The sequence below is a fragment of the Ranitomeya imitator genome, chromosome 4 (assembly GCF_032444005.1).
Source record: "Ranitomeya imitator isolate aRanImi1 chromosome 4, aRanImi1.pri, whole genome shotgun sequence".
NCBI lineage: Eukaryota > Metazoa > Chordata > Amphibia > Anura > Dendrobatidae > Ranitomeya > Ranitomeya imitator.
In genome coordinates, this window is record NC_091285.1 from 661,532,197 (window position 1) to 661,550,840 (window position 18,644).

The 18,644-nt window shown below is 42.8% G+C and overlaps 1 protein-coding gene across 3 annotated transcripts in view; it reads right to left on the minus strand.

Annotated features, from left to right (window-relative positions):
* Window positions 1–1,239: 1,239 nt before the first annotated feature.
* SPC24 (SPC24 component of NDC80 kinetochore complex) overlaps window positions 1,240–18,644 on the minus strand; it is a 28,382-nt gene continuing 10,977 nt past the window's right edge. For all 3 annotated transcript variants that reach the window (XM_069767094.1, XM_069767096.1, XM_069767095.1), the window contains exons 2-6: window positions 14,669–14,867; window positions 14,417–14,563; window positions 5,088–5,190; window positions 3,074–3,150; window positions 1,240–1,474 (exon numbers count right to left, since the gene is read on the minus strand). In XM_069767094.1, coding sequence (XP_069623195.1) covers window positions 1,368–1,474; window positions 3,074–3,150; window positions 5,088–5,190; window positions 14,417–14,563; window positions 14,669–14,834 — 600 coding nt within the window. In that variant the 5' untranslated portion in view covers window positions 14,835–14,867 and the 3' untranslated portion in view covers window positions 1,240–1,367. The remainder of the gene's footprint in view (window positions 1,475–3,073; window positions 3,151–5,087; window positions 5,191–14,416; window positions 14,564–14,668; window positions 14,868–18,644) is intronic.

Genomic DNA, 18,644 nt, shown 5'->3' on the forward strand with positions numbered 1-18,644 from the left:
GCAGATATAAGAAAACCTGTTCTGGGCTTTTATTTTTTAAATTGACTAAAGGATGGCAGCGGGGCAGTGCATTTTCTCCCCAGCCACAGGTTTATCATGTGGCCGACGGTCACAGGATCCTTTGTAAAAACCCCTGCAGCAGAAGGTTGGATGTGTCAGTTTTGGTCTTGCAAGCAGGCAGAACAAACGACTCTGCAGAGCACTACCTGCCTGGCACCCTCAGCATACACGTCGGTGCTGTAGCCCACGGCAACCGGTCACGGACTGTCTTTGTTTTCCCAGCTGTGATCCGTAGGATCTGATTTACTTTTATTTTGAACTATTGCTGGGTCACTGCCTCTTCACTGCACAGCGAGGATACTGCTGCACTACAATATATATATATATATATATATATATATATATATATATATATAAATTTATTTTTTCATTTCTACAGATCAACGTAAAATTCTGGAGGTTAGATAAATTCTTTGAGGGGCCCAGTTTCCAAAATGCAGTCACTTCTGGTGGGCTTCCACTGTTTACACACATCAGGGGCTCTCTTAATGCGACATGACACCTGCAGACCATTCCATCACAGTCTGTGTTCCAAAACATCACTTCTTCCTTTCTGAGCCCTGCCTCCCCCCTTAGTAGTATTCCCCACATATGGGGTATCTGCATAGTCAAGAGAAATTGCACCCCAAAAGATTTGGTGTCCATTTTCTCCTGCTATACTCGTGAAAAAAAATTGGGGCTAAAAACATTTTTGTGGGGAAAAAAACCTGTGGAGCAACTGGGGTCTATTTTCCAAAATGGGCAGACTTGTGTGGGGGTGTTTCACTGTTTAGGCACATCAGGGGCTCTCAAAAACACGACATGGCATCCGCTAACGATTACAGTAAAATTTGTGTTCAGAAAGTCAAATAGCGTTCCTTCCCTTCAGAGCTCTGCAGTGCGTCCAAAATGTCGTTTTCCCCCACATATGGGGTATCAGCGTATTCAAGAGAAATTGCTAAACAAATTTTGGGGTTCATTTTCTCCTGTTACTCTTGAGAAAATAAAAAAGTGGAACTAAAGTTAAAAAAAATTGGGAAAAAAGTTAAATGTTCATTTTTTTTCTTCCATATTTCATTCATTTGTGTGAATAAACTTCTTCAGTGTGGTTTTGAGCACCTTGAGGAGAGCAGCACTTATGTAAGGAGAAATACACTAGCTTTCGAAGAAATATTAATTTTTTCCCTCAATTAAACAGAATGGAGAAAAAAAATATTTTATTTACAAAAGTAAAATATTAAAGGATTTAAAATGGCTGAAGGCAACATAACATAAAATCCACAGGAGGGGACGTGATATAGGGTATATATACACGTTTACTTTCAGTGTCACCATTCTGTGGCCATAAGGCTCCATAAATAATCACAGATGAAGATCTTCAAGTGCTGAGAGCTGTCAATGATGATAGGCTGAGCGATCTCTCCTCCATAGTGGACTGAAAATTAGTTCCAGTTAAGGAAATAGTGTGGGTGACATGAAATAAAATGCACGCTACAAAAGTATCCTGAGGGTAGAGAATACAGTAACATAAGAAATCTTACAAAATGGACCCGCAAACTTTGTTCCAACTTTATTCTTCAGAATTTTTTCTTTTTCGAAAGGAGTTGACCTACAACAGTCCATGCCCTTCTTATGAAAACAACTGCTGCTGCACGGTCTTACAGCAGCCTCGGAGGTTGAGAAAACCACACCCCCTTCAATCGGTGGAGCACTGATATTCCTGCAGCCGAGCGCTCTACTTACACACATCAGTTTTTTCATGTGTTGGTACCAAAACATAAGGTTAAGCCAGAGCAAGGGAGTAGAGCGCTGCCCAATGGGCAAATGCCAGAATGGGTGAATAACAATCAAAACTCTGTAGTTTAAAATGTTGAGGAAAAATTGGAGCAGAAATACAAGGCTTCTCAATATTCATCAAGAAGCCCTTTCCTGGAACAGCCACATATAAATTTGTAAAATGACAGCTGTGCACTTGCTGAAAGGAGGAAATGCAAATATCACACTCATTACAAAACAGTGGAGAACAGGATGGGCTATACTGAATGGTTGAGAGAAAGCCATATAGAGAGTAGGTATCCTATAAACTCTTTTTTTTGATGAACTTGCATATCAAAAGAACCTGTCGGCACATTTTCACACATGGAAGTGCGGTGGTTGTATAGGCACTCGTCCTCTAATAAAAAAATACCTTTTCAGAAGAGATACGATGTGCTGGTCATGAGACATCTGACATAAGAGCCATATGTAAGTCAGTCAGGAAGGGCAATGGGGACATCAGTTGACTTGGACGTGCCTCTGCAAGTCTCTTGGCATAGCCGATATAAATGTATGATCAGGTCATTAGAGCACATATTTAGGACTACAGAAAACAATTCCACCCATGTAAAAATCAGATTTGTTCTCCCACCAGACTCACTCTGCCTCTTGTGCATGTCCCTGTGTTACGGTCGCCATATTTACACCATGTTCAGAGGCCGATTTTACCTCAGTGTCCTCCAGATCAGAAAGACCATCAGCTTCGGTGTCCTCCTGTGGCATGGATGGCAGAATAGTTGCAGAGCAAGTGAACCGCTCCAGTTTAAACCAGAGCCGCCATATTGGAGAAGCCTCCATCACGGCCCTGATTTTTTACTAGCCTTAGATCATATCACGGCGAGCAGGACACCAGCGAGCCATCAAGAGGAGTGTGAAGGATGTTGTCGAGATCACAGATCCAGTGAAGGATCAGATCTGTGCATGTGTCGTTACAACATTACGGTCAGGCCAATCCCCTCCATTAATGGCCATGGTCGGCTCATCTAAATGGACCCTTAAGAGTCGCCTAGGGAAATGCTCAGGTCGCCGAGGGATAATTGTGATATAACTGTGGCTCAGGGAGAGTGCAACATTACAATTGCCGAGAATCACAGTAACGTCATGATTATGCCATGATGTCCCAATACCTCCCACGAGAAGCAACAGTATTCTCCTCTCTCGGGAGGAACTACCGTACGTATACTAATGTGTAAAACAAGCATATCATAAGGAAGGATACTGCCTTTGATTAGTGTGGAGTCACAATTGTAATCCCAATCAATCTTGGTTACGGAGTGGAAGAGCTTTGCCAAATACCTGCAAAGAAAACATGAGAAAACGTGTTAGATCACAACAAGATCATCTTCCATCTCTGAGCAATTATATTTTAAAGAAATTGTCCGAGTTAATGGTACTGATAATCTATACACAGGAAGGGTCATCAATATCAGATCAGTGGGGTCCGATGCCAAGCATCCCAACCGATCAGTTCTTATCAGCTCCAGATGTAAATCCTGACCCAAGCTGTAGAGAAAAGCCCTGTGCACTGTATATGGCCACTGCCGACAGCTGCATATTCAAGGGAGAAGACTACGTTTCTAAATGGAGGTACTTGCTAATATTATTATTCCTACTCCATATTGAGATAAGATCACCCCTTCAACTTATCCTGTGGAACCGTCTTTGATAGGAATACATAAATTTCACTTTTAAATCCAAAAATCTTTGGATTACTTTCACAATACACCTTTATTAGGATTCAATCTCCTTTATTCTGCCACAGGGGGCGCTCACAGCACACAGGTTATTATTACGTTCTGTAAATTATATACAGTAAATCCAGATGAGCTGAGCTACCTCTAGTGGACACAGCAGGTATAATGGTCCATATTTATAAAAAAAAAAAATGCTGTAATTGGAGTCAAATCATCAGTGTACCCTCTTCAACTCAGCAAATGCATATTTATCAAATGTCGCAACTTTATGATTACGGTAATTTTTTAAAGAGTGCCTGTCACCAATCTGGGGCTGCCCTTTTTTTAATAAAACAATGGCAGCTGCAGATCATGATTTTTCTAAATATAATCTAGTAACAAAACCTGTTAGAAGTGCCCTAATGTCCACCGACGTGTAACTGATCTGTAAACGATGAAAAATGAAAAGAAAAATTGTTAACACATCTTGATTTATTCAGGATGTAGTCTGAGCGCCATGAGCACAAATCCCCGAATTTGTAGGCCACGTAGGGTGCTCACAGTAGGACGGACAGCATGATGGTGTTGGCTCCTGTGACCATTGGGAGAAAGCTGCTCCAGGACCAAATAAATGTAAATGAGCTGTTAGTGTGCCAGGAATGAAGACCAGAGGGACCCGGCTACTCTACATTACGTCCCCCTGTACCATAATCCCGGGGGTGACATTCCCACATGGAGATCTCATGATTCAAGGAATGACGTGTAGTGCTCCTTAAGTGAAATTAGACGTCACGCTGAATCTGAAGAAGTCGGCATGACAATGAGTTATGAGCCAGATGCCCGGCTCTACAGGCCCTCCACTGACCTCAAAGGCTACTAAGGAGCAGAGCTAGATGGCAATGGAGGTCTATCTTCTTCAACGAGTTCCGCTTTTGTCATGTAAGCAATGATTGCAAAAGATTGGTCTGTAGACCACATGGGAACGCCATGAACAGCCCTTCTCAAGGAAACGTTAAGGTGTCCCAGGTGCCGTTTTTTTAACAAGACAACCCAAGGCCGCATGTTGCTGGTGCTACAATGAGCAGCTTGTGTAGCCTAAACGTGCCACCATGGCCTGCGGCATCTCCGGACTGGTCTCCTATTGAACACATCTGGGACATCATAGATCAGCAATTGCACAGGAGCTGCCAGCAGCGGATCTTGATGATTTCCGTGCTCAAGAACATTCCTCAGACAACCATTAATGACCTCAATGATATCAGCCAAGGCTGTAAGTGCGGAGATTTCTGCACATGGTGCTCATACTCCATACTGAATAAAGCCAAATGTTTTGAAAAGTGTATTTTTATTATGTTAAACATTAGTAAAATTCATAATATCAGAGAAGAACTCTAGACGAACCAATGTGTCAAAAGCCGCACGCTAATGTAGAAATTTGTGCCAAGGGTGAGTTTTTATACATGTTTTAGGATGGAGGAAAAAAATTTGGTGATGTTCCCCCAATATCTCTGGCTTAGCCGGCTGTATACAGCACTGCAGAGAAGAGGTAGCAATACTCACAGCGCTGAAGGAATGATCACCGTAGTGTCCTCCTGAGTCTCTCGCTCCACCTCAGCAATTTCGTCTTCCAGCAGTTTCACCTCCTCAAGCTCCTTCTGCAGAAATGTTCTGGCGTTGAGGAAAACAGACTAAACTGGACATCCAATGACTCTGACTATTGTTATACATATCCAAAAGGAGGGCAGATACTACACAACTACACAGCTATTTCACTCAGACTCTTAGCTTGCAATAGTAGTAAAAAGACCCAGCACTCTAACTTAGCTTTTAGTCAGTGGATTAATTGTGTCCACGTTAAATAACAGAAACGTTTCGGTCCTAATATTCGGACCTTCCTCAGTCACAGTAATAAGATATGGTTGACACCAGGCAGACCCCAGGATTGTGAGATCTCAGTAGATTCATGGGGGATGGTGGACACAGACAGTGTCTCAGGGCTTGTAAAAGTATCCGGCAGGTGCCCTTAGGGAGAATCTGGAGCCTGTGTGTGGTCTGAAGGGACGCGGCCTCCACCGTCAGTCGCATGGATCCTGGGGTCTGCCTGGTGTCAACCATATCTTATTACTGTGACTGAGGAAAGTCCGAATATTAGGACCGAAACGTTTCTGTTATTTAACGTGGACACAATTAAACCACTGACTAAAAGCTAAGTTAGAGTGCTGGGTCTTTTTACTACTAGTTATGATATTGGAATCTACCCAGGCACTTCACTATCAGGCTGTGCACGCGTTTACCTTTCTAATCTTAGCTTGCAATACACCTGGGCCCCGAGTCATCGCTTTTTTTTTTTTTTTTTTTTTTTTTTTAATTGCCTTTTTTTTTTCCTTCCCTTGTCTTCCTTTTTTGCGCCAAGTTTTTCAAAATGGGATATAAGGGTAGATTCTTCTATGCGCCGCTTGAGAAATTAGAAGTCCAGATGAGTAATCCAATGAAAAAGTGGCTTTATTCAACGCGTTTCGGAGCACTAGAGCTCCTTCATCAGGAAAACTCACATCCTGATGAAGGAGCTCTGGTGCTCCGAAACGCGTTGAATAAGGCCACTTTTTCATTGGATTACTCATCTGGACTTCTAATTTCTCAAGAGGCGCAGAGAAGAATCTACCCTTATATCCCTTTTCTTTTTACTTTTGTTGGTCATGAGAAGACCGGTGGATCTGCAGCAGCTTACTTTTCTGAGCCTGTGTAAGGGCTGAATACATTTGAATAGAATTTATCTCCTTATACCCAGATAAGACCCTATTGCTCTTTTATTTTTCTTCCAGCCGTTTATTGAAATTTTTCTAAATGGCGCATGTAGGCTGATGAATTCGCAAAATCAAAAGGGTCTCTCTTTTTTTAACCTTTTTCTTCATTCTTAGAACAAAAAAAGTCACACGATCCTTTAGTGTCGCATGCCAACGTTTGATTTTGCAAAAAATACATACCGTATATACTCGAGTATAAGCCGACCCGAGTATAAGCCGACACCCCTAATTTTGCCACAAAAAAAAACTGGGAAAATTTAACCCCTTAATCCCATGACGTACTATCCCGTCCAGGTGACCTGGGACTTAATTCCCAGGGACGGGATAGTACGTCATATGCGATCGGCCGCGCTCACGGGGGGAGCGCGGCCGAGTGTCAGCTGCTGACATCCGGCACTATGTGCCAGGAGCGGTCACGGACCGCTCCCGGCACATTAACCCCCGGCACACCGCGATCAAAGATGATCGCGGTGTGCCGGCGGTGCAGGGAAGCATCGCGCAGGGAGGGGGCTCCCTGCGGGCTTCCCTGAGACGATCGGTGCACGGTGATGTGCTCACCGTGTACCGAGCGTCTTCTCCCTGCAGTCCCCGGATCCAAAATGGCCGCCGGGCTGCATCCGGGTCCTGCAGGGAGCACTTCCGGGTGAGGATCAGGCTGCAGCTCTAATCCTGCCCGGCTGTATGTCAGACCACCGATCTAACAGAGTGCTGTGCACACTGTCAGATCGGTGATCTGTATTGTCCCCCCCTGGGACAAAGTGAAAAAGTAAAAAAAAAAAAAAAAATTTCCACACTTGTAAAAAAAATAAAAAATAAAAATTCCTAAATAAAGCAGAAAAAAAAATATTATTCCCATAAATACATTTCTTTACATAAAAAAAAAAAAAACACAATAAAAGTACACATATTTAGTATCGCCGCGTCCGTAACGACCCGACCTATAAAACTGGCCCACTAGTTAACCCCTTCAGTGAACACCGTAAGAAAAAAAAAAAAAAAAAACGAGCCAAAAAAACAACGCTTTATTATCATAACGCTGAACAAAAAGTGGAATAACACGCGATCAAAAAGACGGATATAAATAACCATGGTACCTCTGAAAACGTCATCTTGTCCCGCAAAAAACGAGCCGCCATATAGCATCATAACCAAAAAAAAAAAAAAAAAAAAGTTATAGTCCGCAGAATAAAGCGATGCCAAAATAATTATTTTCTATAAAATAGCTTTTATCGTATAAAAGCGCCAAAACATAAAAAAAATGATATAAATGAGATATCGCTGTAATCGTACTGACCCGAAGAATAAAACTGCTTCATCAATTTTACCAAACGCGGAACGGTATAAACGCCTCCCCCAAAAGAAATTCATGAATAGCTGGTTTTTGGTCATTCTGCCTCACAAAAAAAATCGGAATAAAAAGCGATCAAAAACTGTCACGTGTCCGAAAATGTAACTGATAAAAACGTCAACTCGTCCCGCAAAAAACAAGACCTCACATGACTCTGTGGACCAAAATATGGAAAAATTATAGGTCTCAAAATGTGGAGACGCAAAAACTTTTTTGCTATAAAAAGCGTCTTTTAGTGTGTGACGGCTGCCAATCATAAAAATCCGATATAAAAAACGCTATAAAAGTAAATCAAACCCCCCTTCATCACCCCCTTAGTTAGGCTAGGTTCACATTGCGTTAATGGGTTAACGCTAACGGACAGCGTTGCACGGCGAAAATGTCACAATTAACGCCGTGCAACGGGTCCGTTAGCACACCCATTGACAGCAATGTGATTTTCGGGTGTAGCGCATCGCTAGAGCGTGCCATTTTCGGCTCGCGCTAGCAAGGTGCCATTCTTTTGTGGCGCGCCTCAGACGCTGCTTGCAGCGTCCGCGGCGCGCCCGAGGTCCGATCCCCGATCTTCCAGACCGGGGACGTTAACGCGACCACTAAACACGACACCTAAAAAGACATTGCGTTAGCGCAATCCGCTAGTGCTAAACGGATTTCCCTAACGCAATGTGAACCTAGCCTTAGGGAAAAATAATAAAATTAAAAAAAAATGTATTTATTTCCATTTTCCCATTAGGGTTAGGGCTAGGGTTTGGATTACATTTACGGTTGGGATTAGAATTAGGGGTGTGTCAGGGTTAGGTGTGTGGTTAGGGTTACAGTTGGGATTAGGGTTAGGGGTGCGTTTGGATTAGGGTTTCATTTATAATTGGGGGGTTTCCACTGTTTAGGCACATCAGGGGCTCTCCAAACGCGACATGGCGTCCGATCTCAATTCCAGCCAATTCTGCATTGAAAAAGTAAAACAGTGCTCCTTCACTTCCGAGCTCTCCCGTGCGCCCAAACAGGGGTTTACCCCAACATATGGGGTATTATCGTACTCGAGACAAATTGGACAACAACTTTTTGGGTCCAAGTTCTCTTGTTATCCTTGGGAAAATAAAAATTTGGGGGGCTAAAAATCATTTTTGTGGGAAAAAAAAGGATTTTTTATTTTCACGGCTCTGCGTTGTAAACTGTAGTGAAACACTTGGGGGTTCAAAGTTTTCACAACACATCTAGATAAGTTCCGTGGGAGGTCTAGTTTCCAATATGAGGTCACTTGTGGGTGGTTTCTACTGTTTGGGTACATCAGGGGCTCTGCAAATGCAACGTGACGCCTGCAGACCAATCCATCTAAGTCTGCATTCCAAATGGCGCTCCTTCCCTTCCGAGCTCTGCCATACGCCCAAACAATGGTTTACACCCATATATGGGGTATCAGCGTACTCAAGAAATTGGACCTCAAAAATTGTTGGCCAATTTGTCCTCTCTTACTCTTGGGAAAATAAAAAATTGGGGGCGAAAAGATCATTTTTGTGAAAAAATATGATTTTTTATTTTTACGGCTCTGCATTATAAACTTCTGTGAAGCAATTGGTGGGTCAAAGTGGTCACCACACATCTAGATAAGTTCCTTAGGGTGTCTACTTTCCAAAATGGTGTCACTTGTGGGGGGTTTCAATGTTTAGGCACATGAGGGGCTCTCCAAACGCAACATGGCGTCCCATCTCAATTCCTGTCAATTTTGCATTTAAAAGTCAAATGGCGCTCCTTTCCTTCCGAGCTCTGCCATGCGCCCAAACAGTGGTTTACCCCCACATATGGGGTATCCGCGTACTCAGTACAGATTGTACAACAATGTTTGGCATCCATTTTATCCTGTTACCCTTGGTAAAATAAAACAAATTGGAGCTGAAATAAATTTTGTGTGAAAAAAAGTTAAATATTCATTTTTATTTAAACATTCCAAAAATTCCTGTGAAACCCCTGAAGGGTTAATAAACTTCTTGAATGTGGTTTTGAGCACCTTGAGGGGTGCAGTTTTTAGAATGGTGTCACACTTGGGTATTTTCTATCATATAGACCCCTCAAAATGACATCAAATGAGATGTGGTCCCTAAAAAAAAAAATGGTGTTGTAGAAATGAGAAATTGCTGGTCAACTTTTAACCCTTATAACTCCCTAACAAAAAAAAATTTTGGTTCCAAAATTGTGCTGATGTAAAGTAGACATGTGGGAAATGTTACTTATTAAGTATTTTGCGTGACATATCTCTGTGATTTAAGGGCATAAAAATTTAAAGTTGGAAAATTGCAAAATTTTCTACGTTTTCGCCAAATTTCCGCTTTTTTCACAAATAAACGCAAGTTATATCGAATAAATGTTACTACTAAAATGAAGTACAATATGCCACGAGAAAACAATGTCAGAATCGCCAAGATCCGTTGAAGCGTTCCAGAGTTATAACCTCATAAAGGGACAGTGGTCAGAATTGTAAAAATTGGCCCGGTCATTAACGTGCAAACCACCCTCGGGGCTTAAGGGGTTAATGACTCGAGTATAAGCCTAGGGTGGAAAATGCAGCAGCTACCAGTAAATTTCAAAAGTAAAAATAGATGCCAATAAAAGTAAAATTAATTGAGACATCAGTAGGTTGTGTTTTTGAATATCCATATTAATCAGGAGCCCCATATAATGCTCCATACAGTTCATGATGGCCCCATTAAATGCTCCATATTAAAATATTCCCCGTATAATCCTGCATAAAGGGTAATAAGGGTCCCATAAGATGCTCCATAGAGATATTTGCCCCATATAGTGCTGCACAAACGTTATGGCCCCATAAGATGCTCCATACAGTCACTTGCCCCATATGCTGTGGCTGCGATAAAAAAAAAAAAAAAAAAAAAGAACAAAAACGGTCGAAACCAAGTAAAGCTAAAGTAAAAAGAAGTGCATGCTAAATATTGAATAAGATGCAAACATAAAAGTCACTATTAGACCCATTTCTACTTCAGAAAAAAACCTTACTAATGTCCAAGTGATCTCAGTATATATGGGTAACAAGGAGCCATTCGTCACTGTTGTCCTGTTACACACTATCTGTAATGTTTATTCAGCGTTTCATGGCTTTCTTTCCGTACCTCTAAATTTTTAAGCTATGGCGTCTTTTCACCATCCAGTTTCACATTCTCTTACTATCCAGTTTTACCACAGAATGGTTGCTGCATTCCCTGCTTCTACTTTTATAGAGGCTATTATAGTCTTTTCTGATTGGCTGTGCTATACCATGTGATGTGATAGTTACAAGGCACTATGAGGATGCCCGCAAGGCTGTGCTTGAGATTACAGGATTCTTCTCCGGCCGATGCCTTCTTCTATTTAGTGTAAAATTAATCTTAAAATTGTTCGAAATCTCTGGGTCCTGACAAGTTCATAAAATTCAACACATTCGATTTGTTTAAAGGGACACTGTCACCTGAATTTGGAGGGAACAATCTTCAGCCATGGAGGCGGGGTTTTTGGGTGTTTGATTCACCCTTTCCTTACCCGCTGGCTGCATGCTGGCTGCAATATTGGATTGAAGTTCATTCTCTGTCCTCCGTAGTACATGCCTGCACAAGGTAATCTTGCCTTGCGCAGGCATGTACTTCGGAGGACAGAGAATGAACTTCAATCCAATATTGCAGCCAGCATGCAGCCAGCGGGTAAGGAAAGGGTGAATCAAACACCCAAAAACCCCGCCTCCATGGCTGAAGATTGTTCCCTCCAAATTCAGGTGACAGTGTCCCTTTAACTCTGCTATACTGGATTACTTTAAGTCTATGTCTACATGACATCTTTGGTTTGCTGACTTTATCTAGATGTAGCGGCATCGCTATATTTTACACTATATTGTCGAGAGGCCATGTTCCTTTTCTGTATCGGCTTCATAGTTTCCGAACTAAGTAGCGGTTAAAAGAAACTAAACATGTGCACAGCGATGTCATTTCAAAATTTCTGTGCACTATGTTCCTTTCATTTGCGTTGCTTTTCCAGGCAGACTTTAGGCAGACTCCCTTGACTTGGTCTTCTCCCGGCTTTGCTCAGTGGATGATTTCACAAACTCCCCTCTCCCACTCTCTGACCACCACCTTCTTTCATTCTCTCAAGAACTGCCATCCCGCTCAGGTCACCCCCACTTTCCACACTTATAGAAACATACAGGCCATTAACACCCAGGAACTTATGAAGAACTTGCAGTCCTCATTGGCCCCAATCTCCTCCATCTCATGTCCTGATTCTGCTCTGAAGCATTACAATGAAACCCTGCAAAGTGCCCTGGATGAAGCTGCTCCTCCTATACATAAAACAACTCGGCACAGACGGCAACAACCGTGGCACACGCTGCAAACACGTTTCCTGCAGCGGTGCTCCAGGTGCGCAGAACGTCTGTGGAGAAAATCTAATCTACCCGAAGATTTCATCCATTATAAGTTCATGCTAAAGACATACAATTCTGCCCTTCACCTCTCCAAACAAACCTACTTCAACACCCTCATCACCTCCCTGTCCAATAACCCTAAACGTCTCTTTGACACGTTCCAGTCCCTACTCAACCCAAGAGCGCAGGCCCCAACCACGGATCTCCGTGCTGACAATCTGGCCAATTACTTCAAAGAAAAAATTGACCATATTCGACAGGAAATCATCTCCCAATCTCTTCATACCATGCACTGTCCTCCCTCCCCCACTGCATCTAGTTCACTCTCTGACTTTGAACCAGTTACAGAAGAAGAAGTAAGCAGGCTCCTTGCATCTTCTCGCCCGACCACTTGCACCAGTGACCCCATTCCGTCACATTTCCTCCAGTCCCTTTCCCCGGCTGTCACCTCTCACCTAACAAAAATATTCAACCTTTCCCTCACTTCCGGTATTTTTCCCTCCTCATTTAAGCATGCCATCATACATCCATTACTTAAAAAACCATCCCTCGACCAAAACTGTGCCGCTAATTATAGACCTGTCTCTAATCTTCCCTTCATCTCTAAACTCCTCGAACGCCTGGTCCACTCCCGTCTTACCCGCTATCTCTCAGATAACTCTCTTCTCGACCCTCTTCAATCTGGTTTCCGCTCTTTACACTCTACTGAAACTGCCCTCACTAAAGTCTCTAATGACCTACTAACAGCTAAATCTAATGGTCACTACTCCATGCTAATTCTCTTGGATCTCTCTGCAGCATTTGATACTGTGGATCATCAGCTCCTCCTCACTATGCTCCGCTCCATCGGCCTCAAGGACACCGTTCTCTCCTGGTTCTCCTCCTATCTCTCTGACCGATCCTTCACTGTATGTTTCGCTGGTTCCTCCTCCTCTCACCTTCCCCTTACTGTTGGGGTTCCTCAAGGATCAGTCCTAGGCCCCCTCCTCTTCTCTTTGTATACTGCCCCTATTGGACAAACAATCAGTAGATTTGGCTTCCAGTACCATCTCTATGCTGACGACACCCAACTATACACTTCTTCTCCTGATCTCACGCCTGCCTTATTAGAAAACACCAGTGATTGTCTTACCGCTGTCTCTAGCATCATGTCCTCCCTCTATCTGAAACTAAACCTGTCAAAAACTGAACTCCTCGTGTTCTCTCCCTCTACTAACCTACCTTTGCCTGACATTGCCATCTCCGTTTGCGGTTCCACCATTACTCCAAAGCAACATGCCCGCTGCCTTGGGGTCATCCTTGATTCTGACCTTTCATTCACCCCCCACATCCGATCACTGGCTCGCTCTTCTTACCTGCATCTCAAAAACATTTCTAGAATTCGCCCTTTTCTTACTTTCGACTCTGCAAAAACTCTTACTGTTTCACTTATTCATTCTCGTCTGGACTATTGTAACTCTCTACTAATCGGCCTCCCTCTTACCAAACTCTCCCCGCTCCAATCTGTCCTGAATGCTGCTGCCAGGATCATATTCCTCACCAACCGTTACACCGATGCCTCTACCTTGTGCCAGTCATTACACTGGTTACCCATCCACTCAAGAATCCAGTACAAAACTACTACCCTCATCCACAAAGCACTCCATGGCTCAGCACCACCCTACATCTCCTCCCTGGTATCAGTCTACCACCCTACCCGTGCCCTCCGCTCCGCTGATGACCTCAGGTTAGCATCCTCAATAATCAGAACCTCGCACTCCCGTCTCCAAGACTTTACACGTGCTGCGCCGATTCTTTGGAATGCACTACCTAGGATAATACGATTAATCCCCAATCCCCACAGTTTTAAGCGTGCCCTAAAAACTCATTTGTTCAGACTGGCCTACCGCCTCAATGCATTAACCTAACGATCCCTGTGTGGCCTATATTAAAAAAAAAAAAAAAAAATTAATTAACTGGTTCATGCAGCTTTACATGAACACCCAAGCCTTACACTATGGCTGGTCCGAATAACTATAGCAATTGTTACCATCCACCTCTCGTGTCTCCCCTTTTCCTCATAGTTTGTAAGCTTACGAGCAGGGCCCTCACTCCTCTTGATATCTGTTTTGAACTGTATTTCTGTTATGCTGTAATGTCTATTGTATGTACAAGTCCCCTCTATAATTTGTAAAGCGCTGCGGAATATGTTGGCGCTATATAAATAAAAATTATTATTATTATTATTATTATCTGAAGACGTTGTGTGCACATATCCTAAAAAACCTGTGCCCATATCACCCTCCCTCATGTCGGATTATTGAAATTTCAGATCACCCTTTATGACCGGAAGGATATTTAATGCCGCTTTCCAGGGAGGCATTTTTGTCACATAGAGTCTGCAGCTCCTGCTCAATCTTCCCTAGTTTGTAGAGTGTTTTCTGCTTTGTGTCTTCTGTTTCCAGAAGGGTCCGAGCTGCATCTTCTTCTACAGACAAGAAATCTAGAAGTGCGGAATTAAAGTAAGATACAATTTTAGGCCTGATTTACCCATTCCGTATACTCTACTATGATGTCGAAGGTTATGGAGCTGATCGGGACACAGTACCTCTGAGGAGATCAGACATCTCGCTCTCCGTCTGTATAAGAGAATCAATCATGCATTCTTGCAAATCAAAGCTCTTCTTCAGGATTACTGGAGCGTTGTCCGACTCCATGAATTTGACCATCTCCCAACTAACCTCCAAATACTCCTGCATTTGTTTTCGCATCATTTTATCCCAAATGTGAAAGCGATCTGGAGTGGTCTACAAAGAAAAAGAAAAAAGGTTAAAGCAAGAACACCGAACAAATATACAGTTGTGGCCAAAAGTTCTCTGACCAACATAAATGTTGGTTTTCACACACTTTGCCGCTTCAGTGTTTATGATCGTTTTAATCGGACGTTTTTCTGGTTTCTGAAGTACAATTATTAGCATTTCATATGTTTTTAACCCTTTATTGACAAATACATAAAGTTTATAAGAAAACACTCAAAATTTACAGTGTTAATCCTTATTTCTTCAGAATTTTGCTCTTCGTCCCCTGGCAGCTGGATATCAGTTTTAGGGCAAAACCCTGACTGATGACAGCCCACTCTTATCTAACCAGTGTTTGGTTTTGATCACAATTTCTATCAATTTGAGGACTGACCACAGGTTCTCAATGGGATCGAGATCTGGGGAGGTTACTGGCCATGGACCCAAAATGTCAGTGTTTTGTTCCCAAAGTCACTTAGTTACTGCTTTTGCCTTGTGATGTGGTCTCCATTATGGTGGAAAATGCATTGTTCATCCCCAAATTGCTCCTGGATCATTGGACGATGTGTTGATCTGGTTATGTATTCAGCGTTCTTAGGGAAAATTGTAAGCGACTCCCCTCCATGGATGAAAAGCCTCCACACATGAATTAACACAGGAGGCTTTACTGTTGGCATAATACAGGACCCACGATAGCTCTCGCCTTTTCGTCTCCAGACAATCATTCTTTCAGATGTCCCAAAAAGTCTGAAGGAGGCTTCATCAAAGAAATTAACTTTACCCTCATCCTCTGCAGTCCAATCCCTGCACTTCTTGCAGTATGTTAGTCTATTCTTGATGTTTGGCTTCTTTGCTCCCCTTCTTGACACCAGGCCAGCCCCCAAAAGTTTTTGTCTCACAGTTTGTGCAGATGCACCGATACCTGCCTGCTATCATTCCTGAGCAAGCTCTGTACTGGTGTTGGACTAATCCTGTAACTGAATCCTTTTTAGGACAAGGTCCTGGCACTTGCTGGAGTTCATTGGAGACCCAAAAGCCTTCTTCACAGCAGTTAGACCTCTCTATTTGAAGTTCATGATGCTCCGATATATAATTGATTTAGGGGAAATCTTACGAGCAGCAATGTCCTTGCCTGTGAAGCCCTTTTGATGTAAAGCAATGCACGTTTCTTTGGAAGTAACCATGGTTAACAGGAGAAGACAATGATTTCAAGTACTAGTCCCCTGTTATGGTACTGTAGCAACTCACTCAGGAAAGTAGGTAACACACTAAAATCTGCAACTGCCCCTGCCAGTTCCTGTACAGACTAGAGAATCTGACCCTGAAGTCACTAGTGGTTTCTGTTGTGAGCTGATAGAGCCCTAACCACACACTAGATGATGGCAACTCGAACCTATGCTGCCTTAAAGGCTGTTGAGTTTTTCATGTTCCTCCTAAAGAACCGGAGGGCAGAGCAGAATGCAAATTACCTTCACAAGGGAAAGAGATCCCAGAGTAAAACAAACTACGAAATACAAAATAAAGGATTAAAGTAAAGGATTTTCACTATTTGCAATGGATCCTTTTTTTCAAAAATTCGCCGGATCCTGCCTGATGGAAACAAACTGATGTGCGAAGGTAGCCTAACTATCCATATATCCATCTTCATCTATCCATCAGGCAGGATCCGGTGAATTTTTGAAAAAAAAGGATCCGTTGCAAATAGTGAAAAACTGATGCAACAGATCTGTTTTTTTTTTTTTTTAGAGAGAGAATGGAAGATGTGCATGATTTCAATGGAAAAAAATGCACGAAAAACCGGATTCGGAGGCCGGATTCATCATTTCACATCTCAGTTTCATACGTTTTTCACCAGATCAGTCGCTGGGTGTTTTTTCGCCGGACAGAAAAACCGTTCTTCTGTACGTTTTCTCCATCCGCAGGAAAAAGCTTTTCTGACGGATCCGGCAAAAAACGGATGACGTTACTGTGTCCAACAGTTATTAGATATATGTAACTGAAATAGCTGTTGCAAAAAAAAAAAAAAAACAAAAAAAAAAAACAAACAAACAATTTTTATAAAACATTAAGCTTAAGATTAATAGGGGTGCCCAAACTTTTTCATATAACTGTATATTGCCCAGTCACGTACTATATTGCCCATATAACTGTACTACGTTTTTGGGCAATATACTACGTGGACATGCATATTCTAGAATACCCGATGCATTAGAATCGGATAGATATATATATATATATATATATATATATATATATATATATATATATATATATATATATATATATATATATATATATATATTTCCACTTCATTATGCTGAGGTCACGTGAGCAAATTAAAAATGTGATCACTTGTCATTGGTTCCTAATCAGTTTTTTTTACAGCAGCCATTAATAATTTACAATTACCATTTACAGTTTCCTACGTTACAGAAATGCTAATTTCTTTGCACACCCATGGACTTGAATGGGTGAGTCTCATCCGACACACGGAAGATACTAGTGCATACTACAATTTTTTTCACATGCAGATTTGATCTGTGAAAAATAAATAATAAAATTGCACATCTGCATTGCCTCAATGAAGAACTCCAACCTTTAACCCCTTCCTGACATGCTCACGCAGAGCACCGCCACAGGCGCCATCAGGTGCGGATTTCAGCTCTACGTGAGAGCCGACACCCTGCAGCAATGCCCACAATCGGTGCTAGCACCAATCACGGGTATTTAACCCCTCTGGTGCTGCTGTCAATAGTGACAGCGATATAGTGCAGGGAGGGGCCTCCCTGAATGCTTCCATCAGAACAATGCGATGTGATCACGTTGTCCTGACGGTCTCCATGGAGATTCCCGGCAACAAGATGGCCACGGGGTCCATCAGGGAAGGTGGTTTGTGAGCGCCTGCTAAAAGCAGGACCTGAGATGCATACTTCCCGACCTGTCAGGCGCTGCTCCGATGCTCTGAAGATATACATTTATTATTTTTACATTTTTTTTTTTACTTTGTACCAGGATGGGACATCACTGTATAGTGACAGATCATTTATCTAATACTCTGCAATGCTTCTATATATGTTTATATATAATCCCCAAATAAGGAACAAAAAAAATATTTAAAAAAAATGCATTTACCGTATATACTTGAGTGTAAGCTGAGAATTTCAGCCCATTTATTTAGACTGAAATTGCCCCTCTCAGCTTATACTCAAGTCATACGCAGGGTCGGCAGGGGAGGGGGAGCGGCAGCTGTGTAATAATACTCACCTGCTCCTGGCGCAGTCCCTGGTTCTCTGGGTGCCGGCAGCTTCTTCCTGTAGTGAGCGGTCACATGGTACCGCTCGTTACAGTAATGAATATGGACTCCCATAGGGGTGGAGCCGCATATTCATTACTGTAATGAGCGGTACCATGTGACCGCTCACTACAGGAAGAAGCTGCCGGTGCCGGAGAACCAGGGAATGCACCTCGCCAGGAGCAGGTGAGTATAACTCAGTGCGCGATATTCACCTGCTCCCCATTCCACTGACGGCCGCTGCTGCATCTTCCCCGTCCTCTGCACTGACGCTCAGATCAGAGGGGGCGCAGTGACGCGATTAGTGTGCGCGCCGCCTTCTGCCTGAACATCAGTGTAGAGGACGAGGAAGACACAGCGGCGGCCGTCGGTGGAACTTGGACCGGTGAATATAGCAAGTGCCGGGGGCCTGAGAGGTGAGTATGTCATTATACTCGAGTCATTAAGTTTTCCCAGTTTTTTGTGGCAAAACTAGGGGGGGTGTTGGCTTATAC